Source organism: Brassica napus, unplaced genomic scaffold, assembly GCF_020379485.1.
Source record: "Brassica napus cultivar Da-Ae unplaced genomic scaffold, Da-Ae ScsIHWf_1230;HRSCAF=1757, whole genome shotgun sequence".
Taxonomy (NCBI): Eukaryota; Viridiplantae; Streptophyta; class Magnoliopsida; order Brassicales; family Brassicaceae; genus Brassica; species Brassica napus.
The window spans coordinates 465,139-488,620 of record NW_026014653.1 but is presented as its reverse complement, the minus strand read 5'-3'; the positions used below and the strand labels follow the sequence as shown (position 1 = coordinate 488,620).

General features: G+C 34.8%; 1 protein-coding gene and 2 pseudogenes across 1 annotated transcript; 2 read left to right on the top strand and 1 right to left on the bottom strand.

Annotated features, from left to right (window-relative positions):
• The first annotated feature begins 2,862 nt into the window (after window positions 1–2,862).
• LOC106421115 lies at window positions 2,863–7,874 on the top strand (annotated as a pseudogene).
• Window positions 7,875–8,597: 723 nt separating this feature from the next.
• LOC106421144 lies at window positions 8,598–15,742 on the top strand (annotated as a pseudogene).
• Window positions 15,743–21,830: 6,088 nt separating this feature from the next.
• On the bottom strand, window positions 21,831–22,808 carry LOC125596578. Its single transcript, XM_048771673.1, has one exon. It carries the CDS (start codon window positions 22,806–22,808, stop codon window positions 21,831–21,833), a length of 978 nt encoding a protein of 325 aa, XP_048627630.1.
• Window positions 22,809–23,482: the final 674 nt, after the last annotated feature.

Below are 23,482 nucleotides of genomic sequence, written 5' to 3'. Positions count from 1 at the left end.
ATTCTTTATTTTACTAATTAATAATTACTTTGATATATTCAAATTAAAAATAAACTTAATTTTTTGTATATAAAAATAAAATAAATTATTTCATCTATAATTATAGAATTAATTTTAAATAACTAGAATGATATAAAGATATCAAAAATCTTTAAAAATTGACATGTAGCACTGGTGGTCCCTTTATCCTTATTCATCATGTTAAATGTTTCTTTTTTTTTGAACACCCATTTGATTAATAGAAACTGAAGTCTAATACAAGAAGGTAGAGATTACACCCGCCAGAGAATCCGCCCGCCATCATGTTTTCGGTTGCCATCATGTTTTCGGTTCTAAGAATGAAAGAAAACAAAGAGAAACTGAAATACGAGAATAGAAATTCGATATCAATGGAACTCCATAAAGCTCAACTGAGAATTTCAAGTTGATAGCTTGGATGAGTCTTTGAGAGTCAGATCGAAACCAGACTTTGGAGAGAAGACGTTGCTTTGCTGAGAAGATTGCTCCGAGTATAGCGAGTGCTTCAGCCATTAAAGACGATGAAACAGAAATAATGCTCTTGGATTGGCAGATTGTTATGTCTGGATGACCAGGATCAAAGATCCATCCTAAACCTGCAGCTCCTGTTTCTTTTGACCATGCTGCATCCATTTTGCATATTGGAAACAGCCAGAGGGCAATAAGGCGTGTACATCAGGCGGAGTAGCGTGCCCTTGGGAGGACACATAAGGTTGTTGCGCCAATTGCCATTCTCAGGCTGCTGAGAGAGCTTTGCAGATAGTGGTACTAGTAATCTAGTAGCAACATGTCTGTTTTCAAATGTTTCAAAACCAATAATCATCATAAATTTCAAATTTAACATTGTAGTGATTTAACTCTTGAATATTATTTGATTTAACATCTCTACTGTAAATGGTCAAGATTAAGTCGATTACATTTTGATGATCTTATGACAATTTTAGAAGAAAAAAAAAATCACTTTTGTTGTTGCTGTCATCAACTTTTGTTTCTTTTATTTTATTTTTCCTTTCTGGTTATCCAACAAATTTCCCATCCTTTTTAATAGATTATCTTGTTTCACTGGGAATAGTCCAGTGACAACGCGATGAGGATCAAGACTTTCTCAAAGTCCAGGCCTCAGCTAGCTGCTCTCATGGATGGCTAGGGATCCTAATAGGAAGAGACCTCCTAAACCTACATCTAGGATGGGCCATTGGAAATGGAGAAAGAGTCCAAGTTTGGAATGATGATTGGCTCTCGATGACAGAAAGAAAACGCCCAATAGGACCACCAACGGAGAATGAAGTGAATCTTAAAGTTTCGGATCTGATCTCTAATGAAACTAAAGAATGGGAAAAACAGAGAGTTGAAAGATCTTTCCCTCACCTCGCCGATAATATTCTCAGTATCAAGACCAGAAAATGGGGAGGTGAAGACAAGCAAGTGTTGTTAAAACACAAATCAGGATCATATACTACAAAGACAGGATATTTATCAGCTACAGAAGCTAAGGGTGATATTGGAGATCAGGATATTGCCAACCCACAGGAATGGTTAAAGGATGTCTGGAAGATCCAAACAGCTCCTAAGCTCAAATTATTCATTTGGAAGATTAAACATGGAGCACTACCAGTTGGAGACAGATTAGAAACAAGGCATATCCTATCAAATTCTAAATGCACCCATTGTGACAATGTGGAAACCATCTCACACCTATTCTTCCAGTGCCCCTATGCTCAGAAAGTGTGGGAATTGGTACCTTTCTCTGGTGGCTTCACGCCAAGGCCTCTGAACAATTTTGATGTGGAATGGAAAATACTCTTGCAAGCAACAACTCTCCCCCCTACAGATCTTGGAAAAGGACCCCTTGGTCCATGGATTCTTTGGGCTATCTGGTCATCAAGAAATCAAAAACTGTTTCAGAAAACAAATTTCTCTGCACAAGAAACGATCACGAAAGCAATTGTTGATGCTAAAGAATTGTCAGAGGCGCAGGCGAAGATCATACCAGAGACGCAGAGGAAGAACAGCACGCGAAGCAGAGGTGAATTTGAAGTGATCTTCAGGTCAGATGCAGCGTGGAAGGAAGAGCTTCAAGCAGCTGGTCTAGCTTGGAGTTTCTACGGAAGTCAGAATGAGAGATTTAGCTCTCATAGTCGATCTATTGCGCGTGTGATCTCGTCCCTCGTGGCTGAAGGACTAGCAATTCGCGCAGCGATGGAACATGCTATCGCACTCCGTTTGAAGTGTGTGTTGTTCGAAATAGATTCTCTGCAATTGGTGACGGCAATTGAAGAAGGATCAAGTTTTTCCGATCTACACGGAATCATATCGGATATCTATCTCCTTTCCAATTTCTTTGATTCTGTCTCCTTTAGGTTTTGTCGTCGAGATGTTTTGAGCTTTGAGGACTCACTAGCAAAACAATCTCTCTCTGACTTTGGTTTGAATCAGACCCTTACCGGTCCGGTTTAATTTTAATGAAAGTTATGTGGTTGTGTACAAAAAAAAACGCGATGAGGATATCTAAACTGATATGTTTCCTTTTATGGGAGATGAAGTCAATAATAAGTTTTATAAAAAAGATTAAGTTAATTACACTAAAAACAAATATTATGCCCTTTCACCCAATAATAAAAAGAAGAGAATTAAAATAAGTCAACAACTATTAGTTTTTGTGTGGAATGTTCTTATTTTTTGGTAGATGATCTAATTTCATTTTAAACATTTTCAGTTTTAATTTCTATGAATTATAAAATATTATATTATAAATTTATATATTATGAATTATCTAAGCATATAATAATATATATCATATAGGATAATTAAAACAGATTTTATTATTTTACAAAGTTAATTCTCTGCTTTTATATAGAAACAATTGCAATATTGATGTCCTGCTTTGTTCTGTTTACGTACAAAGATAAAACTGATATCCAAATATTATGTTAGTACAACAATATTATATGCCAGGTAAGGGATCCTCCCCCAATAAAATAAATAGTCGTGAGCACGATCAGATCCACAAATCACTATTAACATTCAAAATACGAAATGGAGATGATCTTAATTTCTCTATGTCTAGCCACCTTATTGGCCTTTCTCTTCCTAAAACGACTCTTCAAACGAACAACCACCACCAAACCTAACCCACCACCGTCTCCGTGGCGGCTTCCCATCATCCACCAGCCGTGTCCCCGTCCTTGTGGTCTCCTCTGCTGAAATAGCTCATGACGTTATGAAAACACACGATCGTATATTCGCCAACCGCCCTATAACCAAAGCTATGGAGAAAGTTATGAAAGGTGGGCGAGATATTGTCTTTGCCCCCTATGGCGAATATTGGAGGAATATGAAGGTTTTCACTTTTCTAATTCTTTTCTGATAACCGTAAAATTTAATGTCTAAACTCAATCTAATATATGTTATCTCTAGAAACTAAATTTATAATCAAAAAAAAATTTAGAAACTAAAAAGTCAAGTTTTTCTTGTCACATAATCTAATGTGGCCAACGAACAAATATATCCACAACGACAATTCCTCACAACTCATAAATCGTTCTTTGTTATCCATATGATCTAAAATCTATAAATAATAATGTTAGGAATATAATATTACTAGGTGATTATCCGCGCACATGCGCGGAATGAAATGTATATTCTAATAATTGTTTAATACTAACTTTGCCCATTCGCCCTATATATATTAATCTAAATATCTATTAAATGTTATTTTTACTCATATGATTTTTTATTTATTTTATTATAATAAAAAATTTAAACTATAGATCATAAAATTTACAATGTGAGAATTTTAACAAATTTCGTAATTTATAACCGTTTTAAAAATTCAAAATATAACATATACGAAAAAACTAAATTTTATTATATGGTTAATATGATTGTTTAATTTATTTTAATAATATATAATTATAAATAATGAAAGATATGTAAATTGTTATCAAATTTTAATCATTAAAATCATTAATCAAATATATATTTTATTCACTTTTGCTTATTCCGTAGATTTTATTTAAGGAAATAAAAAAATAATAATTGTAGATTGTGAATTAATTTAATGGTTAATTTAATGAAAAGTATAAAATATATGTTTAGTGGACCAACATATTTCTCTAGAAACTTTAAGAAGTATTCTAGTAACGACACATGTCATAGGTAAAATGTTATAATGATTCTCTTTTAATATATATAAGAGATAATAAATTATAGAATCATTAATTTACAAGTTTTTATATTTACATAGTTTATATTAAAATAAAAAAGACAACTATTTTCACGGTTTATATTAAAATTAAATTTAGTCTTTATATTATTTTTATGATAATTTGGAGTAAACAAATATGTACTTTATAATATAAAGGTGTTTTAATATAATATAATAATAAAAAAATCAAAATATTTTTATTTTGTAAAAATATTGAGATAAAATTCATTATGAATATTAAATATATAATTTAGAAATATTAATTATTTATTTATAATTTTAATGAGATCATATATTTACGTATGCATATCTAAAATTACCAACAAGCTGTTGACATAGTGGTAAAGGAGTGTCTAGTAGTCCCTCCGCCGTTTGGTTTCAATAGATTATTTATAATGATTGGGTTTCTGACAAAGAGGAAAAACCACATTTTCTTAGCAAAAATTTTTTCTAAAATTTATCATTTTATCAAATTATGTCATATATTGAATTGGGATAAATTGGAATCAATAAAATTTATTTATAGATTGTTTTATTATTTTATCAAACATTAAATTATAGAGTTTTAATTTTATATAGAATACGTAGAAATAACCTATTAATGATATATCCTAATGTCGCCTTTAACTCATTTGGATGCAGAGTTTATGCATAGTGCATCTTCTGACCAACAAAATGGTTCGGTCCTTTGACAAAGAGAGAGAAGAAGAGATTAATATTCTGATGGAAAAGTTGGAGAAAGCAAGTTCATCTTCTTCTACAGTAAACCTTAGCCAATTTTTTATCACCCTAACAAGCGATGTAATGAGTAAAGTTGCCTTGGGAAGAAAATATAGTAGTGACGAAGGCACAGTCGATATCAAGACCGTAGTGAGGACATTTTCTCGGGTATTTGGCTCATTCCCTGTAGCGGAATACATTCCTAGTTTGGCATGGATAGATTGGATCCGCAGATTGGACGGTAAAGCAGAAGAAGTAAGTAAAACATTCGATGACTTTCTGGAAAAGGTGGTGCAAGAACATGATTTAGATGTAGATAAAAAAAGATCAGGTTTTGTTGATACGTTGTTATCGATTCAAAGAGAGCAGACGACGCCCTTCGTTTTTGATAGAAGCAACATAAAACTCATCATTTTGGTAAGACACATTTAAATATTTTATCATGTAATATTATGAATGAATCATTTAAAACCACTGTGTAAAATCAACATATTTATCTTTTTTTTAAGGACATGTTCATAGGGGGAACAGCAACAACTTCGTCACTACTAGAATGGACATTGACAGAGCTTGTGAGACATCCAGAATGTGTGAAAAAGCTTCGAGACGAGATTTGTTCCGTTTCAGCGCATAATTCATGTGTAAATGAGGAAGATGTTGAGAAGATGAACTACTTAAATGCTATAATCAAGGAGACACTTCGTTTACATCCGCCACTTTCAATAATAGTACCCCGACTATTAAGCGAAGATGTCAGATTAAGAGGATATGACATTGCTGCAGGCACACAGGTAACATCTTTATATACGTGTTGCGTATTACATTGCTGCCTAGCACTCTATGCAAGATTGTCCGCCCTTGTATTAAGTGTCTGGGATATATTAATGAGCTCTGAGTAATTGAAACTTCTCTTCAGAATCTTGATGTCTTCCAAATAACTTGCAAATACTGGTCATTTTTCTGATTCCGAAACCATCTTCACCAATTGAGAACAATGTGTTGCAAACGTAACCTGATACTGCCTTAAGTTCTTCATGCATTCCATTGCCCAGATAAGGGCTTCAACTTCCGAGTGAAGTGGTGTTAAACGCCCTTGTGTTTCTTGCTCCCATTAATCCTGCGAAACATAAATTTTTTATAGTATTTACTTTTAAAAGAAGAAAACATAAAATTATTTTTTATCAAATAATACTCCTTCCGTTTCAAAATGATATACTCTCTCTGTTTCATATTAAGTGTCATTTTAACATTTTTATTGTTATAAAAAGAGTGTCATTTTAGAATTCCAATACAACTTTCAGCTCAATATTAATTAAAAATGCATTGATTTTATAAATAATTTTATTTATCTAAAATACTATTGGTTGAATATGTGTAATTAATAAAAACTTAAATCCAATTCAATCATTTTCTTAATATGTGTGAAAAATGTCAAAGTGACATTCTTTATGAAACGGAAGGAGTATATTCTAAAGTTTTCACACTTATTAAGAAAACACATAAAATTTTGATAATAAATGTATTGTTTTCCGTGTTAGCTATTTCCTATGATTTTTAATAAATCAAAGTTCAGTAAATACAATTAATGTTTTTAAAATTTACAATTACTATTATTACATACTTTGAAAAAGTAAAATATGAATCTTGTAGAAATTTTTTTTTTTCTAAAACATAGATCATTTTGAAAGGGAGGGAGTATAATTCTCTGGACCACCATTAATTGATTATTTTGGAAATTGTAACACAAATGACAAAAAAAAAAGGATATTTTGCAAATAATATTGTAAGGTGTATATTTTCTTAGTGCAAACTACAGTAGAACCTCTATAAATTAATACTCGATAAATTTATAATCTCTATAAATTAATAAATTTTCTCGGTCCCAACTTGGACCGGTGTAAAATATGACACAAATCGATAAAATAATAAGATAATAATATTTTTAAAACTCCCATGTAAATATATAGTCCAATTAAAATCATAATTAATAATCTATCTCTATATGTATTTATATAAGTACAAACTAAACATTATATTGTTGGTTTTATATTCACAATGAAAATACTACTATTTTTCTTAATATTTTAATATATTTTGATAATATTTAGTAAAATTATATCGAAAACCACATAACAATTCTAAGAACATAAAAATATACCCCAAAAAAGATAAAAAATAATATGAAAGTCAAAATTCAAAATTTTAATAATTTATATATGATAAAATCAAATATTTTCTTATTTTATTGATAAAATATTCAAAAATAGAAAAAAAAAATCTAAAAAAGAAATTTTTGTAAATTAATATTTCTATAAATTAATAAAATTTGAAAGTCCCAACATTATTAATTTATAGAGGTTTTACTGTAATACAATATAATATTTCAGTCTTTAAAAATAATTGTAAATACTGAAGCAAAATATTATCGTTCTATATTAGGTCTTATAAAACCATATACCCAAATATTAATACTACTATTTTTTACAAAATTAATGTTAAAACTAATAACTTTGTAAGAAATTCCAATACAGGTGATGATTAATGCGTGGGCAATCCAACGAGATAATGCAACATGGGGACCAGATGCAGAAGAATTTAAGCCAGAGAGACATTTAAATTCATCTTTGGATTTTCAAGGACAAGATTATAAATTTATTCCCTTTGGATCAGGTAGAAGACTATGTCCTGCAATCAGATTGGCATTGGTATTGGTTGAAGTGACAGTAGCAAACCTTGTGAAACGGTTTGACTGGAGAGTCCAGGTCGGACCACATGGAGTTGATAAGCTTGATCTAGCCGAGGCAGCTGGTATAGAGGCATGTTGCAAATACCCTCTTATTGTCTTTCCAACTTCTGTTGTGTTCCCCATTTAAACTTTTTCTGCAACTCCTGGTCGTTTTTGTTACCCGTCTCTTGACTCTATTAATGTAAGAGTGACTTTGAATTATAGATTTCTGTTTTCTTTTGACCCAAAAAAAAAAAGATTTCTGTTTTCTTTTGTTATCTATGTTGTATACCTGTTATCTGTAAGAACAATATAACATTTTAACATGTTACAAAAAAATATCTCTGCATTGCAACTTCATAATCTTTGACGGACTAATGACGATTGATATTATACTGAAATGTAAAACATAGAGTTTCATTAGTTTTATATCGTTATAAAAAAGTTAGCGGTGTACTCTATATGCAGTATTTATTTTTTGAGAGTACTATTAAACTTATTTTTGTACAGTTCTTAAGGGATATTTGTAGTTTTTTGTCTGACAGTTAATAAGAGGGCATATTTCGGCTTAAAATGTGATGTGTCAGTCAGTATCACATATTCACATCTGTAGTATGCATGTCCCAGTTTGTCTGTTTGTGCATGCATACTGAGATATGTGATATATTCTTTTATTTGTGCATGTAACCCGTATGTCACGTACCTTCTGTTGGTGTTGTCCGAAGTGCCCTCTTTTAGTTGGTATGTGGTGCACGTGCCTTAATCATACGATCATATGCATACTATTTTGTTTTTTGTTCTTGTTTTTTTTTTCAAAGCGTACTATTTTTGTTTTAAATAAATTTTATTTACATATGTCTTATGTGAGAATCATGAATTTGTGGTCGGATGAACAATTACCCCGTGCCTGTAAATTTGATAATGAACATGTGTGATGTGTTACATATCAATGGTAGTGAAAATGAAATCCATAGCAGTTTTGGGCCAAAACATGGATCTCAAGTCTTTCTTCCTTCTCCAAATCACAACTTGTTTCCAGTAAACAAACTCTCTTGCTTTCCGCTGATGTCGGTTCCCACTAAGCCTCCAAAGTTTGTTCGTTTGAAGGCAACTACTTCCATGACTTGTGATGATCAAGAAAGCAATCGCACGTTTAAGGAATTGCTACCTTCTCCATGGACTGATCAGTTTCACTCTATTTTTGTCGATGTCTCCGTAAGTATGTTAATGGGCGAATTTTATGGGTGCATAAAATATATTTAACATTTGATGTAATAAAAATAGTTTTCTAATAAGTTTCTTTCATTTTACGTACCAAAATAACAAAAACTAGATTAAGACCCGCGCCTTGCGCGGGATAAACATTATATATATAAATTATTTTATGTATTATATGTTCTTACATATTATGAAATAATAAATATATATTGAATAATTAAAAGTCAGTAACTATTACATATATAATTAAATTGGTGCGAACGTATAAATCAATTTTATTAATCCAAACATTTTTTAAAAAAATTGTGATAGGATATGTAATTAAATTTAAATGATATTAACATACATAATATATTTTTAATATTAATGTCTATTTTATTTTTTTATTTTTTTTAAATGATGTTTTCTACTCATATGTTTTTTTATCATGTGTATTTTTAATAGCAAAAACTTTAAATTACTGATAACAAAATTTTTATTGTGTGATTAATAATTTTAGTAATTGATAATTTAAAAAAATTTATCAATGTTAGTTCAAAACTTTTATCAAAAAAATTATTCAAAGTAAATTTTGAAACTAAAATATTTATTTATTCAATATGGTTTATAGTTTAATTTAGAATGATATATATACATATATATTTTAAATCTTAATGATTAATTAAATTAGACTTTTACTTATATGATTTTGTAATCATTTGTATTTTGTCATAACAAAAATTTTAAACCTTGGATCGCAAAATTTGAATGTGAGACTTTTAATAGTTTTAGTAATTTATAGTCATTTTTTAAAATTCAAAATGTAAAAAATATAATTTTTATAATATGGTTATTGTGTTTTTTTAAAATTATTTTAATAGTTTTAAATTAAACAAATTTGATAGAAGATACATTTTTTATCAGATCTTTATTATTTAAAATCATTAATTGTCATATATACTTTACCCACATTAGGCAATTCCGTAATCTTTATTTAAGGAAATAATAAATGACATTAATAATGAATTTATGGTTAGTTTAATAAAAAGCTTATTATATAATTAGATGGACCAACCCATTTCTTTAATAATTCTAAGAATCATCCTAGTGATGACACGTAGCTACAAAAAGAAGTTGTAATGTTTCACAAATAATATATAGGGGATTGAAAAATTAGTAGGTGCACATGGGTGCATGTGGCTTCGCCACTGCTGGTATTATCCATGGGCGGGTCTATAGAGTTGGGGGGCATGTGCCCCCAGCTACTTTATAAAATTTACAATTGGTGGACCTAACTCACTGATATTTCTTCACTTCTTAGCTTTAATCTTTTCTTTAATTTAGAACTAGATTAAACCTTAATCATATATTTAAGGATCTTTTTAGTGTTTTAAGACTCTTAAATAGAATTTTACTTATTTAGCAGTTTTAGATTCAAGATCTCTCGTATCTTTTGCTATTTCCTTGAAAATAAATTCACATATCTTGACAGAAAATGGTAAAGATATACCTTTAGTTAATTTCAGCTCCTACAGAGTTCGAAGCTTCCACTTTATATTTTTTCCAGTAAAATTAATGTTCTGTTTGACACGTTTACTTGTATTGCATCTCTCTTTAGCTATTGTGGTAGCATTTTCCTACTTTTGTTTTATTGTTAATATTTTTTTCTTGCTAGCATATCTTTTCTTTTCTTTATTTTCCATAGTCTTTCTATCACATTTTCATATTGAGTTTTCAGCTTTTTCTAAAGCACATTTCATAATTGATAGTAGGCATTTGCAACTGTTAATAAATGAATAATTCTAATTATATTCAAATAATAACACTCCATTCAGTTTCTTTAATATTTTAGAGTATAGTTCTTTATGGTATGATAACCACAAAAAAATTATGTATAATATTGACATATTGTTATATATATATATATATATACATGTAAATTTGAAGGATACTTTTGTATATATGTTCTAATTAGTATTATCTGTAGTAGTTCATTATTATAACTGATATAATTTTAGAAATTACATTTTGAAATTTGTCATGAAATGGAGAAATTTTTTGTAATTATTATTTTTCACAGTTTTTAGTTGTTTTTCTATTGTTATTAACAGTTCATTATAGTTATTAATAAATTATCTACTTTTATTATATTGGTATAATATTATTATTAATTATGTGTTCCATCAAATCATTGGTCTGGCTCTAATACTGTGTGTGTATATATATATATATTTATAAATATACCCTGATCATCAGGTATATAGAGTAGAGACAGAGCTGGTGGCTCCAAGCCAAGAAAATAATATTTAACGGCCGATCCGTAATATAAAAGGAAAAATTAGAAAATGTGTAGGACGGAATATTTGAACCAATGACACTCATAGAAGGATAGAAGAGCAAGGATTATTAATTCATTATACTACAACAGATTTTTAGAGCTTGTGGCCCCTAAAGTACTAGTATGATTTACACGCTCTAAGCTGATGGCGGACACTGATTAGAGAAGGTGAACACATGCGTGCATGTTTTACTTGTAGGAAATTGATGCGCTTAGGAAAGAAATCGATGTACTAAAGCCAAAAGTGAAGAAGGCGCTCATGTCTTACCAAGGGATCGATTCAGCAAAGAAGAGACTTCTTATGATATATTTGTTGGTGAGCCTTGGCCTTGCACATCACTTTGAGGACGAGATAGATGAGACTCTAAAAGAAGGTTTCGAAAAGAAAGAGGAGATGATAGAAGGTGAAAATGACTTGTACACAGTGTCAATCATCTTCTGGGTTTTTAGGAGATACGATACGGTCACCATATATCTTCCGGTAAACGAGACTCTTACCTAGCTAGGCTTTTGATTCTACTCATAGAAGTGTTTGTTGTCTATAACTATTTAAAGTGTAACAAATTGATCCATTTTGATTAATAGATGTATTCAGGAGATTCACAAAGGACAAACAAAGGACAACGGAAATTTCAAAGAATCTCTTGTCGGAGATGCCAAGGGTATGTTGAGCTTGTATGAAGCTGCTTATTTGCGGACGACAAAAGATTATATAATGGACGAAGCATTGATATTTACATCGAGACACTTGGAGTCACTGGCTGCTGATGGAACGTGCCCGCCTCATCTCTCAGTACGTATTCGAAATGCTCTTACTCTACCTCAGCACTGAAATATGGAGATGTTATTCCCAGTGGAGTATATCTCATTCTATGAACAAGAAAAAGATCATGACGAGATGCTACTCAAGTTCGCTAAAATCAGTTTCAAGTTAGTACAGCTCCAATACCTTAACGAACTCAAAATCCTTACAGAGTATGTAACATATCTTCACATTAATGGTATTTATATGGACTTGAATTACAATTCTTTACAGAAACTATTCTAATCAAATACCTATAACTTTGGATGCAAGATGGTACAATGATCTAGAGTTTGAATCCAAGCTACCACCTTACTTCAGACACAGAATCGTCGAAAATCATTTCTTTGTACAAGCGATGTGCTTTGAGCCACAACTATCACGTGCAAGGATTATAATGGTTAAGTACTTCACCATTTTAGTGCTTCTAGATGACACATTTGACAGATATGCATCTCTTCCTGAAGCTGAAGGCCTCGCTAATAGCTTGGAAAGGTATCAAAAAATTAAGTAAACAATGATTATTATAGTGATGATGATGATGATGATGCTGAAGATGTTGTACAGGTGGGCTCACGAGCATACCATGGATAAACAGCCTGATTATTGAAATTCGTGTTGAACTTTATGATAGATACTTTCGAAGAGTTTGAAAGAGAACTTTGGCCACAAGGAAGATCATACAACGTGAGCGCCTCAAAGGAAGTGGTAAAGCAATCAAACTATCTTCTGTATTGGTATGATTAAGTCGTGGACATAAGCATGCATATAACAATCAAGGGTAATACGCTTAAGAAACTAAACTAATCTGACTAATTATTTTTTCCTTAATAATTGTGCTAATTTGTCAATGAAAAACAATTTTGAAAAATACTGTGATGTGACATATTATTCTTAAAAATATATAGTATCAACAATTTTCATGATTCCAGTTTTATCCTTAATTTAAATGTTACATAAAACATTATTTTGTAGGAGATATATGTGGATATATAATTTTACAAAATTTAAGTCTAACTCTAAAATTTAAAATAAAATATATCTTTCATTTAATAAATGACATCCATGCAAAAATTGATAAGATAGGAATATTGTTTAACTTGTTATGGGAAAAATCACGTTTTTCATAATAGCTTAAGGAAATACAAATTCACATTTTTCATTTATTCATTTTGTCTCTCATTTTTTTTCTTCAAATATCCTTTTGGAGATCATAATATCTTCACAAGCTATTAATCGTTGTTTTCCTAGTTTTTCTCTTCCTATTTGTGCAAAAAAAAAAAAAATCATAAAAAAATCAGAAATTCTTCTAGATAGCCTTTTTAGTTTATTTTCACAAAAGTAGATTTTCAAAGAGAAAAATGATCAAAAGATGTTTTTATGCAAGGGTAAATATGCATTTATACCTTTAGGGTTAACTCATCTAAGACTTAGGATTTAGAGTTAAATGTTGGGTTTTGGGACTGAGTTTTGGGATGAGTTCAAATTTTTAAAAATAAAAAATTAAAATTAAAATTTTCAAAATAAAAAGACTATTTTAGTCATTTTATTTTTTGAGGGCTCTTTTTGTGACATAATTTTTTTGAAAAAAAACTATTTGAGAGAATTACCCTAAATTAATTACTAGAAAATGAAAAAAACCTAGAGTAAGAGAGATAGAGAGAAAATATTTTATTTGATGATATATTAATAATACAAACAAACATATTCATATTTGTAACTAGCAGTAAGTTAAGCCACAAACACCACACACACCAAATATTCCTCGTACATTTGTTTTTCCAGAACATTTGTTATTGCCTTTGGTTGCCAACTTGCATCACTATCTCCCCAAGACAAAGGGCTCATCTTTTTATTATTAGTAGTATATCAATATACTGTCATATGGCTTTGGAGCTAAAGATGTTCCTGTGGAAAGCGGCTCAAGATTCACTCCCTACAGGTGAAAACTTAACACGGCGTGGAGTCTCGTCGAATACGAATTGCATTCAGTGCAATTGTCAGGAGATCACTCTACACGCCCTCTTCCATTGCCGCTTTGCACAAGAAGTTTGGACCCTAGGACCCTGGGAGGACTATCTGGACTACAATGCCCTCAACTCCTTTCGAGCCCTCCTGGTAGGCTCACAGAGGAAGAAGAACCTTCCACCGTATGGCGTCTCCATAAATCTCTGGCTTTGTTGGTCTATCTGTTGGTCTATCTTGTGTACCCGCAATCAACTCCTCTTCCAAAATAGGATATATCACCACAGGAGACCTTCAACAAAACAATCTATCCAGCTAAGGAGTTGCCCAAAAACCTAAATTGATAAGAGGAGCAGCTACCAACACACTTCCGCATCTCTCGATTGAAACGAGCTCTGCCATCTGATGTAACACAGATGCGACTTGGAAATCGGATTCAACTACAGTAGGAATCAGCTGGATCTTCACATCCCCATCTACCTTGGAAGTAAACAGGGGATCGAAACTTCAGACGCATGTCTCCTCCCCACTTCTTGCAGAAACCTTAGCTGTTAGGGAGGCTCTCCAACAGGCGATCTCTCAATCTCACTCATATCTGGGTACGCTCAGATTCTCAAGTGCTCGTTAGAGCAATCAACCGGAATCGAGGTTCATCGGAACTCCACGGAGTTCTGTCGGACATCGCCGGCCTCGCGTCTTCGTTTACTTTCTGCTTTTTCTCTTTCGTCCCTAGAAACTCAAATGGGCCTGCAAATGTCCTAGCAAAGATCTGCCTTGCAAACTTTGAATCTTCTGGGCTTTAAGCTCTTTTATTTAATGAAAGTATTGGTGTTTCAAAACAAACGGTCATATGGCTTTGGAATAACTTTCAACTGAACTCGCAGGATTATATTTCAAGGAAAAGAAAGGTCATGCGTTTATCATTATTTCAAAATAACTTTAGAAAACTACATTTAGTGTTGTAACGTAACGCAGATCTATATTATTGAGCATGCAGTTCAAGACACATGTGAAAGCCAACTTTGATCTCGCAAAATGGGGCCTAGTTTATCACGTGCCTAGCTTTGAGGAGTACATGGAAGTTGGTGAGGTGGAAGTCGCAGTGTATGCGACTTTGGCAAGTCGATACATGTCTAAGGGAAAGATGGCTGCAAAAGAAGCTTTTGAATGGCTGAAGTCCAGACCAAAAATCGTCCAATCTTTATGTGTCAAAGGTCGTCTTATGGATGATATAATTGGTTTCCAGGTACATATGCGTAAACCATTTCTTCACATATCGGGTATGTATACTTTCTTGTTCTATCTATCATCCCGACTTACACATACACTATTTTAATTAGGATGACATTAGTAGAGGATACGTCACCAATGCTGTTAGCTGTTATATGAAGCAATATGGAGTTTCCGAAAATGAAGCTTTTAGGGAGCTTAATATAATGGTTGGAGAGGCTGATAAGATAATAAATGAAGAGTTCTTGACAATAACTGGTGTGCGACACTGTGTTCTTAAGGCAGTCATTGATCTTGCACGCATGATCCACGTCTGCTACAATGGATACGAAGGTTACACAGATCCCCAAGGAAAAATTAAGGAGTACATGACTTCTATGTTCGTGGATCAGATCCGTCTTTAAAGACTTTGGCAAATGTTTTATCTTTTACATGACTTTTTTCTTTAATAACGTCATGTGCTTTCTGCCTTGTTTTCACCGTCTACCATTTGATCGATCAGATGGCTTTTAATAAAACACAAAAGATTGTATGTTGTTATATTGCTGGCTTCTTTTTTTAAGGGCATCTCCAACCTCACTCTATTTTTCTCTCTAAAATAGAGTTGCTCCAACGGTACTCTATTTTCTACTCTATAATAGTGTAAACCTATTTTTTACTCCATTTATAGAGTAACTTTTTTATTTTTTGTTCATCACTCTATTTTTCACTTTAAAATAGAGTACCATTGGAGCAACATCCAACTCTATTATAGAGTTACTCTATTGTAGAGAAAAAAATAGAGTAAACCATTGAAGATGGTCTAATGAATTTAAGTAAAATGCTATATTTAGTGCTGAAACCTAGTTAATTAACTGCTGTACTTGTGGATATCCTAGGTAGACGTGGAGATCGGAAGGTGGTACAGTTTAGGCCAGTTTAGAACCAAAAGTATCCAATCAAATGAATTAAGTACCGAGCTGAGCCGATTCATTGTAAATATACGAATGGGTACCAGCCTTGCCAAGTTGCCAGACACTGATCCTTACCAGAAGACATGTAGTGAGGGTATATCCTGAAGACCCAGAGATGATGGAAGCTGTGTACAAGACATGTTAGGATATCACACAGATTACAAGATCATGAGTCGAAAGAAAAGTTAACAGTTGCGTATATTTGCTGAACTATTCAGATTTGTCTCTTTTTTGTTTGTATACTCTGTTTTATCTTTCTTGTGCAAGAACATGTTTTTCTCAACACTCTTTTTCATTCAGTTTCTCGTACATTTCAACATCACATACACATTCATTCTTATATTAGTCTTCTTAGAAGCCATCATTACTTAGACACATTGGTGACCTTTTACTTCTACTTCTTAGACTCACTTACACAAGTAACATCCCAAGCTTAGACTCTAACAACCTCCAACAACTCCTATAGGCTCAAAAATCTCTGGAATCTAACCTTATATTCATTCTCTTATTTGGGCCTATTTCGTGAGCCCATTAACTCTTATTCCAACTAACCCATTTCAAGCTCAACTTCTTCTTCTTCTTCTTCTTCTTCTTCTTCTTCAATCAGATTAGCATTGGTATTGGTTGAAGTGTCACTGACAAATACTGTAAAACGTTTTGACTGGAACATCAAAGTCGGACATGGAGTTGATAAGCCTGATCTAACCGAGGCAGCTGGTATAGAGGCTTGTCGCAAATTCCCTCTCGTTGTCTTTCCAACTTGTGTTGTGTGTGTTGAAAAACAATTAGACAAGACTTAAGAACTCAAACCAAACTTCAATAAGAATTACTCTCTTATTAACTTACTTCAAGCTTTAGAAAATTAGACTCAAAACTAAAGCTCCACAACTTATGGTGTATCACAACTCGATGTCACCATATTTATAAAACCAAAACCTTAAACGATAACAACAACGATATTTAGATAGCTCCTAAATACAACAACGATATTTAGATAGCTCCTAAATATCAGGATTTCAACTTATCCTAACCATATCTCGGTCAAGCTTATCTTGATTTCAAGTTGATCCAACATTCTCCCCCATCATCTTGAAATCCTTCTTTGTCACATCCTCTACTCCTATGAGTTTTCTCATTTCTCTGAACTTCAATCTTCCCAACGGTTTGGTCAGTATGTCAGCTCTTTGCATAGTCCCAGCCACGTGATGTACTTCAATCAGCTCGTTGTCTACACATTCGCGGATGAAGTGGTAACGCCGGTGAATGTGCTTGCTACGTCCATGGAACACATGGTTCTTTGTCAATGCTAATGCTGACTTATTATCGATCATGATAGCAACCTTCTTATGTTAAGAGTTTTCGAGGCTCCTAAGACAAATGTTGTAGTATAGTGATTGTCGAACCAGTTCTGAGGGATATCAAAGCAATGAGAATGCAAGTACTCACTTAATCTAAGTGCAACCAATGATTTAGATGGGTTTTAAGCTATGACTAAAACTAGAAAGCAATAACAAAATGATACTTTCTTGACTAAGGGAAAAGAGAACTCATGGGCATAGGGATTAGACCTTGGGTGATCAAGTATCGAACTAAGGATGGCAAATGATCAATCAAACTATCAACCTTAAGTCTAGACACAATTCTAAGCAAACTCTATGTCTAGATGAATGCTCATTTGCTAACATATCTCAAACATCAAATGTCTTTGGTTGAATAATATGAAAGCAATCATTACTAACAAGTCTATTAGCTATCTTAGCACCTTTAACAACAAATGTCTTTGGCAAAGTATACTAAAAGCCTAGGAGAGTTGTCTCAGGCATTTCGTCAAACACCTTTTGGGTGGGAAATGTCTATTGATCAACTTTTGAGTGGCCAACTCAGAAGATGCATTATGAATACTCTACTAGCAAGGAACAAGAATGATCTACACTAAAACATCCTAGAACTAACCTAATCACCCTTGATCTCCCTAACCCATGAATTCAAAAGGTGATTACTCACTAATCTCCTTGATTCCTCTTAAACCCATATTGGATTTCAGATTAATCATGTAGAGAAATAGACAAGAAAATCAACAATAACACAAGAACATAACAATCAAAATCCAAGAGATGAACTTCTCAAGAGAGTTTTTGTGTATTTCTCAATAGATCAAAAGATCCTCTGCCTGGTGGCTACCAAAGATGTTTAAAAAATAGGTTTTAGAAATGTAAAACGTGCATAATGAAATGTCCAAAAGGGCCTTAAGTAAAATAGAAATCGACCCAACAATAGATGCGGAGCGACCTTGGCATGTCGCTCCGACAAGTCACTCCGGCCTTCGGGAGCGACCTCAGTGGGTCGCTCTGAGAGGTCGCTCCGGGCTTCGCTTCGTGTCGTCTCGCCATAGAGACGCGAGCGACCTCGGGATGTCGCTTTGGGAGCTCGCTCCGAGAGGGGTGTGAGATGCGAGCGACCTCGGTGCGTCGCTCTGGGAAAGTCGCTCTGGGCTTCCAACAGGATGAATATGGCGAGCGACTTCACGGGGTCGCTCCAGCTAGGTCGCTCTGAGAGGTGCTTTGGAGCGACCTCATGACGTCGCTGTGGAACCTCGCTCTCATCCTCTGCTCGTCCAATGATCACCTATTTCACCTCCTTTGAGCTCCAAATGCATCCAAATGTCCCCAAGAACTCCATGTGGCACTCCAACACCTGATAAAGACTCATGTATGCAAAATGTAACCTAAACATGGCTAAATCCTAGTCTATATGATCAAAATGCACATGGACGAATGGATAAGATAATGGAAATATGCAAGATATCACCTTCTCAGACTCTGCTCCTTGTATCTCGCCTAGTAGATCTTGAAGCCAAATGGCTTGTTTAGCAGCGTCAGTCGCCGCCATAAACTCAGCCTCACACGATGACAATGCTACGGTTTCTTGCTTGTGTGAGCTCCAAGTAATTGGACAATCAGCGTAATAGAACACATGTCCAGTTGTACTCCGTCCATCATCCTCATCTACATTGTGACTACTGTCACTGTATCCAACAACTCGACTCTCTTCAGCTCTCTTGAAACATATACCGTAGGAACATGTTCCCTTTATATACCGCAGAACTACCTTCAGTGCCGCCTCATGTGACACCTTTGGTGATTGCATATAGCGGCTGAGAACGCCTACTGAGAAAGAGAGATCAGGCCGAGTACGGAGTAAGTATCTCAGACATCCAATGTTCTTTCTGTACTCCTTTTCATCCACGCTCTTCTCATCTTCTGCTTTAGACAACTTCAAGCTCGAGTCCATTGGAACATAAACAGCATTGCAGTCTTTCATCCCCGAGTCTTCAAGTATTTTCATGGCGTACCTTTCTTGCCTTAGCGTAATTCCTTCTGAATGTTGAACTACCTCAATCCCAAGATAGTAAGTCACCTTTCCCAAGTCGCTCATCTCAAAGTTCTTAGCCATTCCAGCTTTAAACTCGTGAATACTTCTGAGACTTGACCCTGTAATCAATAAGTCATCAACGTAAACAGCCACTAAACTTATGTGATCACCATCTTGCTTCCGGTATAAGGCTAGCTCCTTTGAGCATCTTGTAAAACCCAAGCTTCCAAGAACCTTGTTAAGCTTCTCATTCCAGGCTCTCGGAGCTTGTCGCAATCCGTAGAGCGCCTTTCGCAGTCTATACACCTTTTTCTCCTGTCCTTTGACTACATAGCCATCTGGCTGACTCACAAATACCTCCTCCTTTAGATCGCCGTGCAGGAAGGCTGTCTTGACGTCTAAATGATGAACCTGCCATCCCTTTGACGCAGCCAGTGCAATGATGAACCGCACAGTTTCTATTCGAGCGACAGATGCAAACACCTCATCGAAGTCCAACCCATGTCGTTGTATGTATCCCTTTGCAACCAACCTCGCCTTGAACTTGTTTATACTCCCATCAGCGTTTCTCTTCACCTTGAACACCCACTTGAGACCGATGGGTTTTGCTCCTTGAGGCAAGTCAACTAGTTCCCATGTTTTATTTTTTTCGATGGAGGCTATCTCATCGTCACATGCATCACACCAGACCTTCTTGTCCTTTGCCTCAGCGTAGTCCCATGGCTCATCGTTGACACTCAAGAGTAATCGCTCACCATCAAGTTCAGCTAGAAGTACGTAATCATCTAGATATGTTGGTTTCTTTCTTTCTCTGTTGGATCTTCTAAGTATTGTCACATCTTCTTCATCTGTGGCGTCTGCCTCTGCTTCCACATTTTGAGTATTGGTAGTTTGACTTGGTAGAGCCACGGTGAGGTTATCTCCTTCGTTTGTGCCTTCCTCTCCAAAGACTGCATCAATTCCTCTGTTGCCATAAATTCCGAGTGTTAAGTTGAATGATCCTCTGCTTTCCTCTGTAACATTCGTCCACTTCCACATTCTTTCTTCATCGAAGACCACATCCCTACTGACAATTATCTTTTGTGAAGTTGGATCATACATCCGGTATGCTTTTGTTCCCGGTTCAGTACCAAGATGCACAAGCATGCGTGATCGATCCTCGAGCTTCTTCAGGTGTGGTGTGTCGACCTTGGCATAACCTACACATCCAAAAATGCGTATGTGAGAGACAACAGGCTTCTTACCCTTCAATACTTCATATGGCGTTTTGAGGTCTAGAACACGTGTGGAAACTCTATTTATGAGATACATAGAGTGACGAACAGCTTCCCCCCCATAGGTAGTTAGGACACTCCATGCCTTTAAGCACACTTCTCGTCATTCCCATTAGGGTTCTGTTGCGTCTTTCTACCACGCCATTTTGCTGCGGAGAATACGGAGCCGTGAGATGCCTGACGATGCCAGCTTCTTGACAGAATGTAGTAAACTCTGTCGATGTGAACTCTCCCCCCCCCCCGATGAGTTCGGAACGTCTTAATAGTTGTTTCAGTCTCCTTCTCAACAATTGCTTTAAAACGTTTGAACTTTTCAAATGCTTCTCCCTTCTCATTCAGCAGAATGGACCACATGTAGCGAGAATAGTCGTCTATGAGCACAAAGATGTATCTCCTTCTCGATGGTGTTTGAGGGGATATAGGACCGCATAGGTCTCCATGTATCAACTCCAGTAACTTTCCAGCTCGGTAGTTAGTAGCTTGTGGGAATGATCTCCGTATCTGTTTGGCTCGTAAGCATGGAGAGCAAGTGTCTTTTTCAACGTCAACCTTAGGTATGCCGATCACCAATTCATTCTTGATCATTTTTGCCAGGGAATCTCTCCCTATGTGTCCAAGACGAGCATGCCAGAGACTCGAAGCACTCATCGTTGCAGCTTGAAGGCAACTTACTAGATCAACCTTACTAATGTGAACTTTGTAAAGTCGATTTGGTGACCTCTGCGCCTTCGCTATGACCCTTCCATCTTTGTCCTTTAGCGTAAGCAGGTTATCTCTCGTTAGAACTTCACAGCCGTGCTCTGTAGCTTGTCCAAGGCTAATAATATTGCTTCTGAGCTTAGGAATGAAGTAAACATCAGCTATGATTCTCTTCACTCCATCTTTGCTATGGAAGATGATCGAGCCCTTTCCTTTAATGTCTATACGTGAGTCGTCTCCAAACCTCACCTTTCCTGTTATTGACTCGTTGATTGTTTTGAAGTAGCTCCTATTCCCCGTCATGTGATTACTCGCTCCGTTGTCCAAATATCACACGTTCTCTGAGTTACTTTCAAATTTCTGCGGTAGTACATTCTTCTCGTTCAAATATACCACCTCATTTACCATCAATTCTTCAGCCTCTGTTGTGTCGTCCTCCTTCTCTTTGGATTCAGTTGCTTCCTGTAGTTTTAAGAGACGATCAGGACATGTAGATGCGTAATGTCCAGTTTTGTCGCAACGAAAACATGTTATTTTCGACAAATCTGTTTCACCGTAACCTCTTCCGCCATATCTTCCTCTTCTTCTACCCATGTTGTAGTACCTTCCTCCATGTCCTCTTCCACGATATGTTCCTTGGATTTCTTGGTTTGAGGTAGAGTGAGAGTCTGAATTCGCATACATAAGTTTCTGACTTTCTTGTGTCTCATCATCATCAAGCGCAACTCGTTCTTCAAATGTTTTAATACGTCCAACAATCTCTTCAAAACTCGTAGTCTTTAGATCAAGTACTTGCTCAAGGGAAGCAACAATGTGAATATACTTGCCTCTCGGAAGGCTTGAAATGAACTTCTTCACCATCCTGGTCTCTTCTATCTTCTCACCAAGTGCAGTAGATTTTGAGGAAATTGCTGATATCCTCCCCACGAAATCATCCACTTTCTCATCATCCTTCATTCTTAGTCTATCAAACTCAGACACGAGAGTTTGTAGACGTGCCTCACGTACTCTTTCTGCCCCCATATGCCTCGACTTTACTGCCTCCCAAACCTTCTTCGCAGTATCGAGTTCTCCCACCTCCAGTATAAGGGTTTCTGGAATGGATTGAAAGAGTACTGCAATCGCAGTATTATTTTTCACAGCATCGGTAGATTCTTCCTCAATAGCTTCCCACACATCATGCAGTTTGAGCAACACCTTCATCCTTATTGCCCACACCGTATAGTTAACTGCAGTCAACATTGGACAGCTGAACATGGAAGGTCCACCATCCTTTGGTTTCAACACAACCGTAGATAAATCTCCCATCTTGTCTTTCGCTTGGATCGAGTCCTACAAGCTCTGATACCAAGTGTTGAAAAACGATTAGACAAGACTTAAGAACTCAAACCAAACTTCAATAAGAATTACTCTCTTATTAACTTACTTCAAGCTTTAGAAAATTAGACTCAAAACTAAAGCTCCACAACTTATGGTGTATCACAACTCGATGTCACCATATTTATAAAACCAAAACCTTAAACGATAACAACAACGATATTTAGATAGCTCCTAAATATCAGGACTTCAACTTATCCTAACCATATCTCGGTCAAGCTTATCCTGATTTCAAGTTGATCCAATAGTGTTCCCCACTTAAAACTATCGCAGCTGGTATGCATTTGTGCGTCACTGTCACTGGTTAGCCGTCTATTGAATCTACGGTAAGAGTGTGTTTGCATTGTAGATTTCTGTTTATTTTTTCTTATCTATTGTATCCCTATGTTCCACTGCAACTTCATAATCTTTAACAGACAAATGATGAATGACTGTATATTGCAATCTAAGCCATATAATATATAATATGTTGGAGCATGATATATCACATAAATCTGGCTCAGTAAAGGCCCAATCAAAATTGACAGTGAAAACATGATTCATCCGCAAAGTCCAGTTATTTAAATCCAAAGGACTACTTCGCAGTTTGAGGTAGTAAGCTCTGA

Excerpts from the sequence above, each read along its gene's own strand:
- LOC125596578 (XM_048771673.1), bottom strand. The coding sequence starts at position 22,808 with ATGGGAGATTTATCTACGGTTGTGTTGAAACCAAAGGATGGTGGACCT.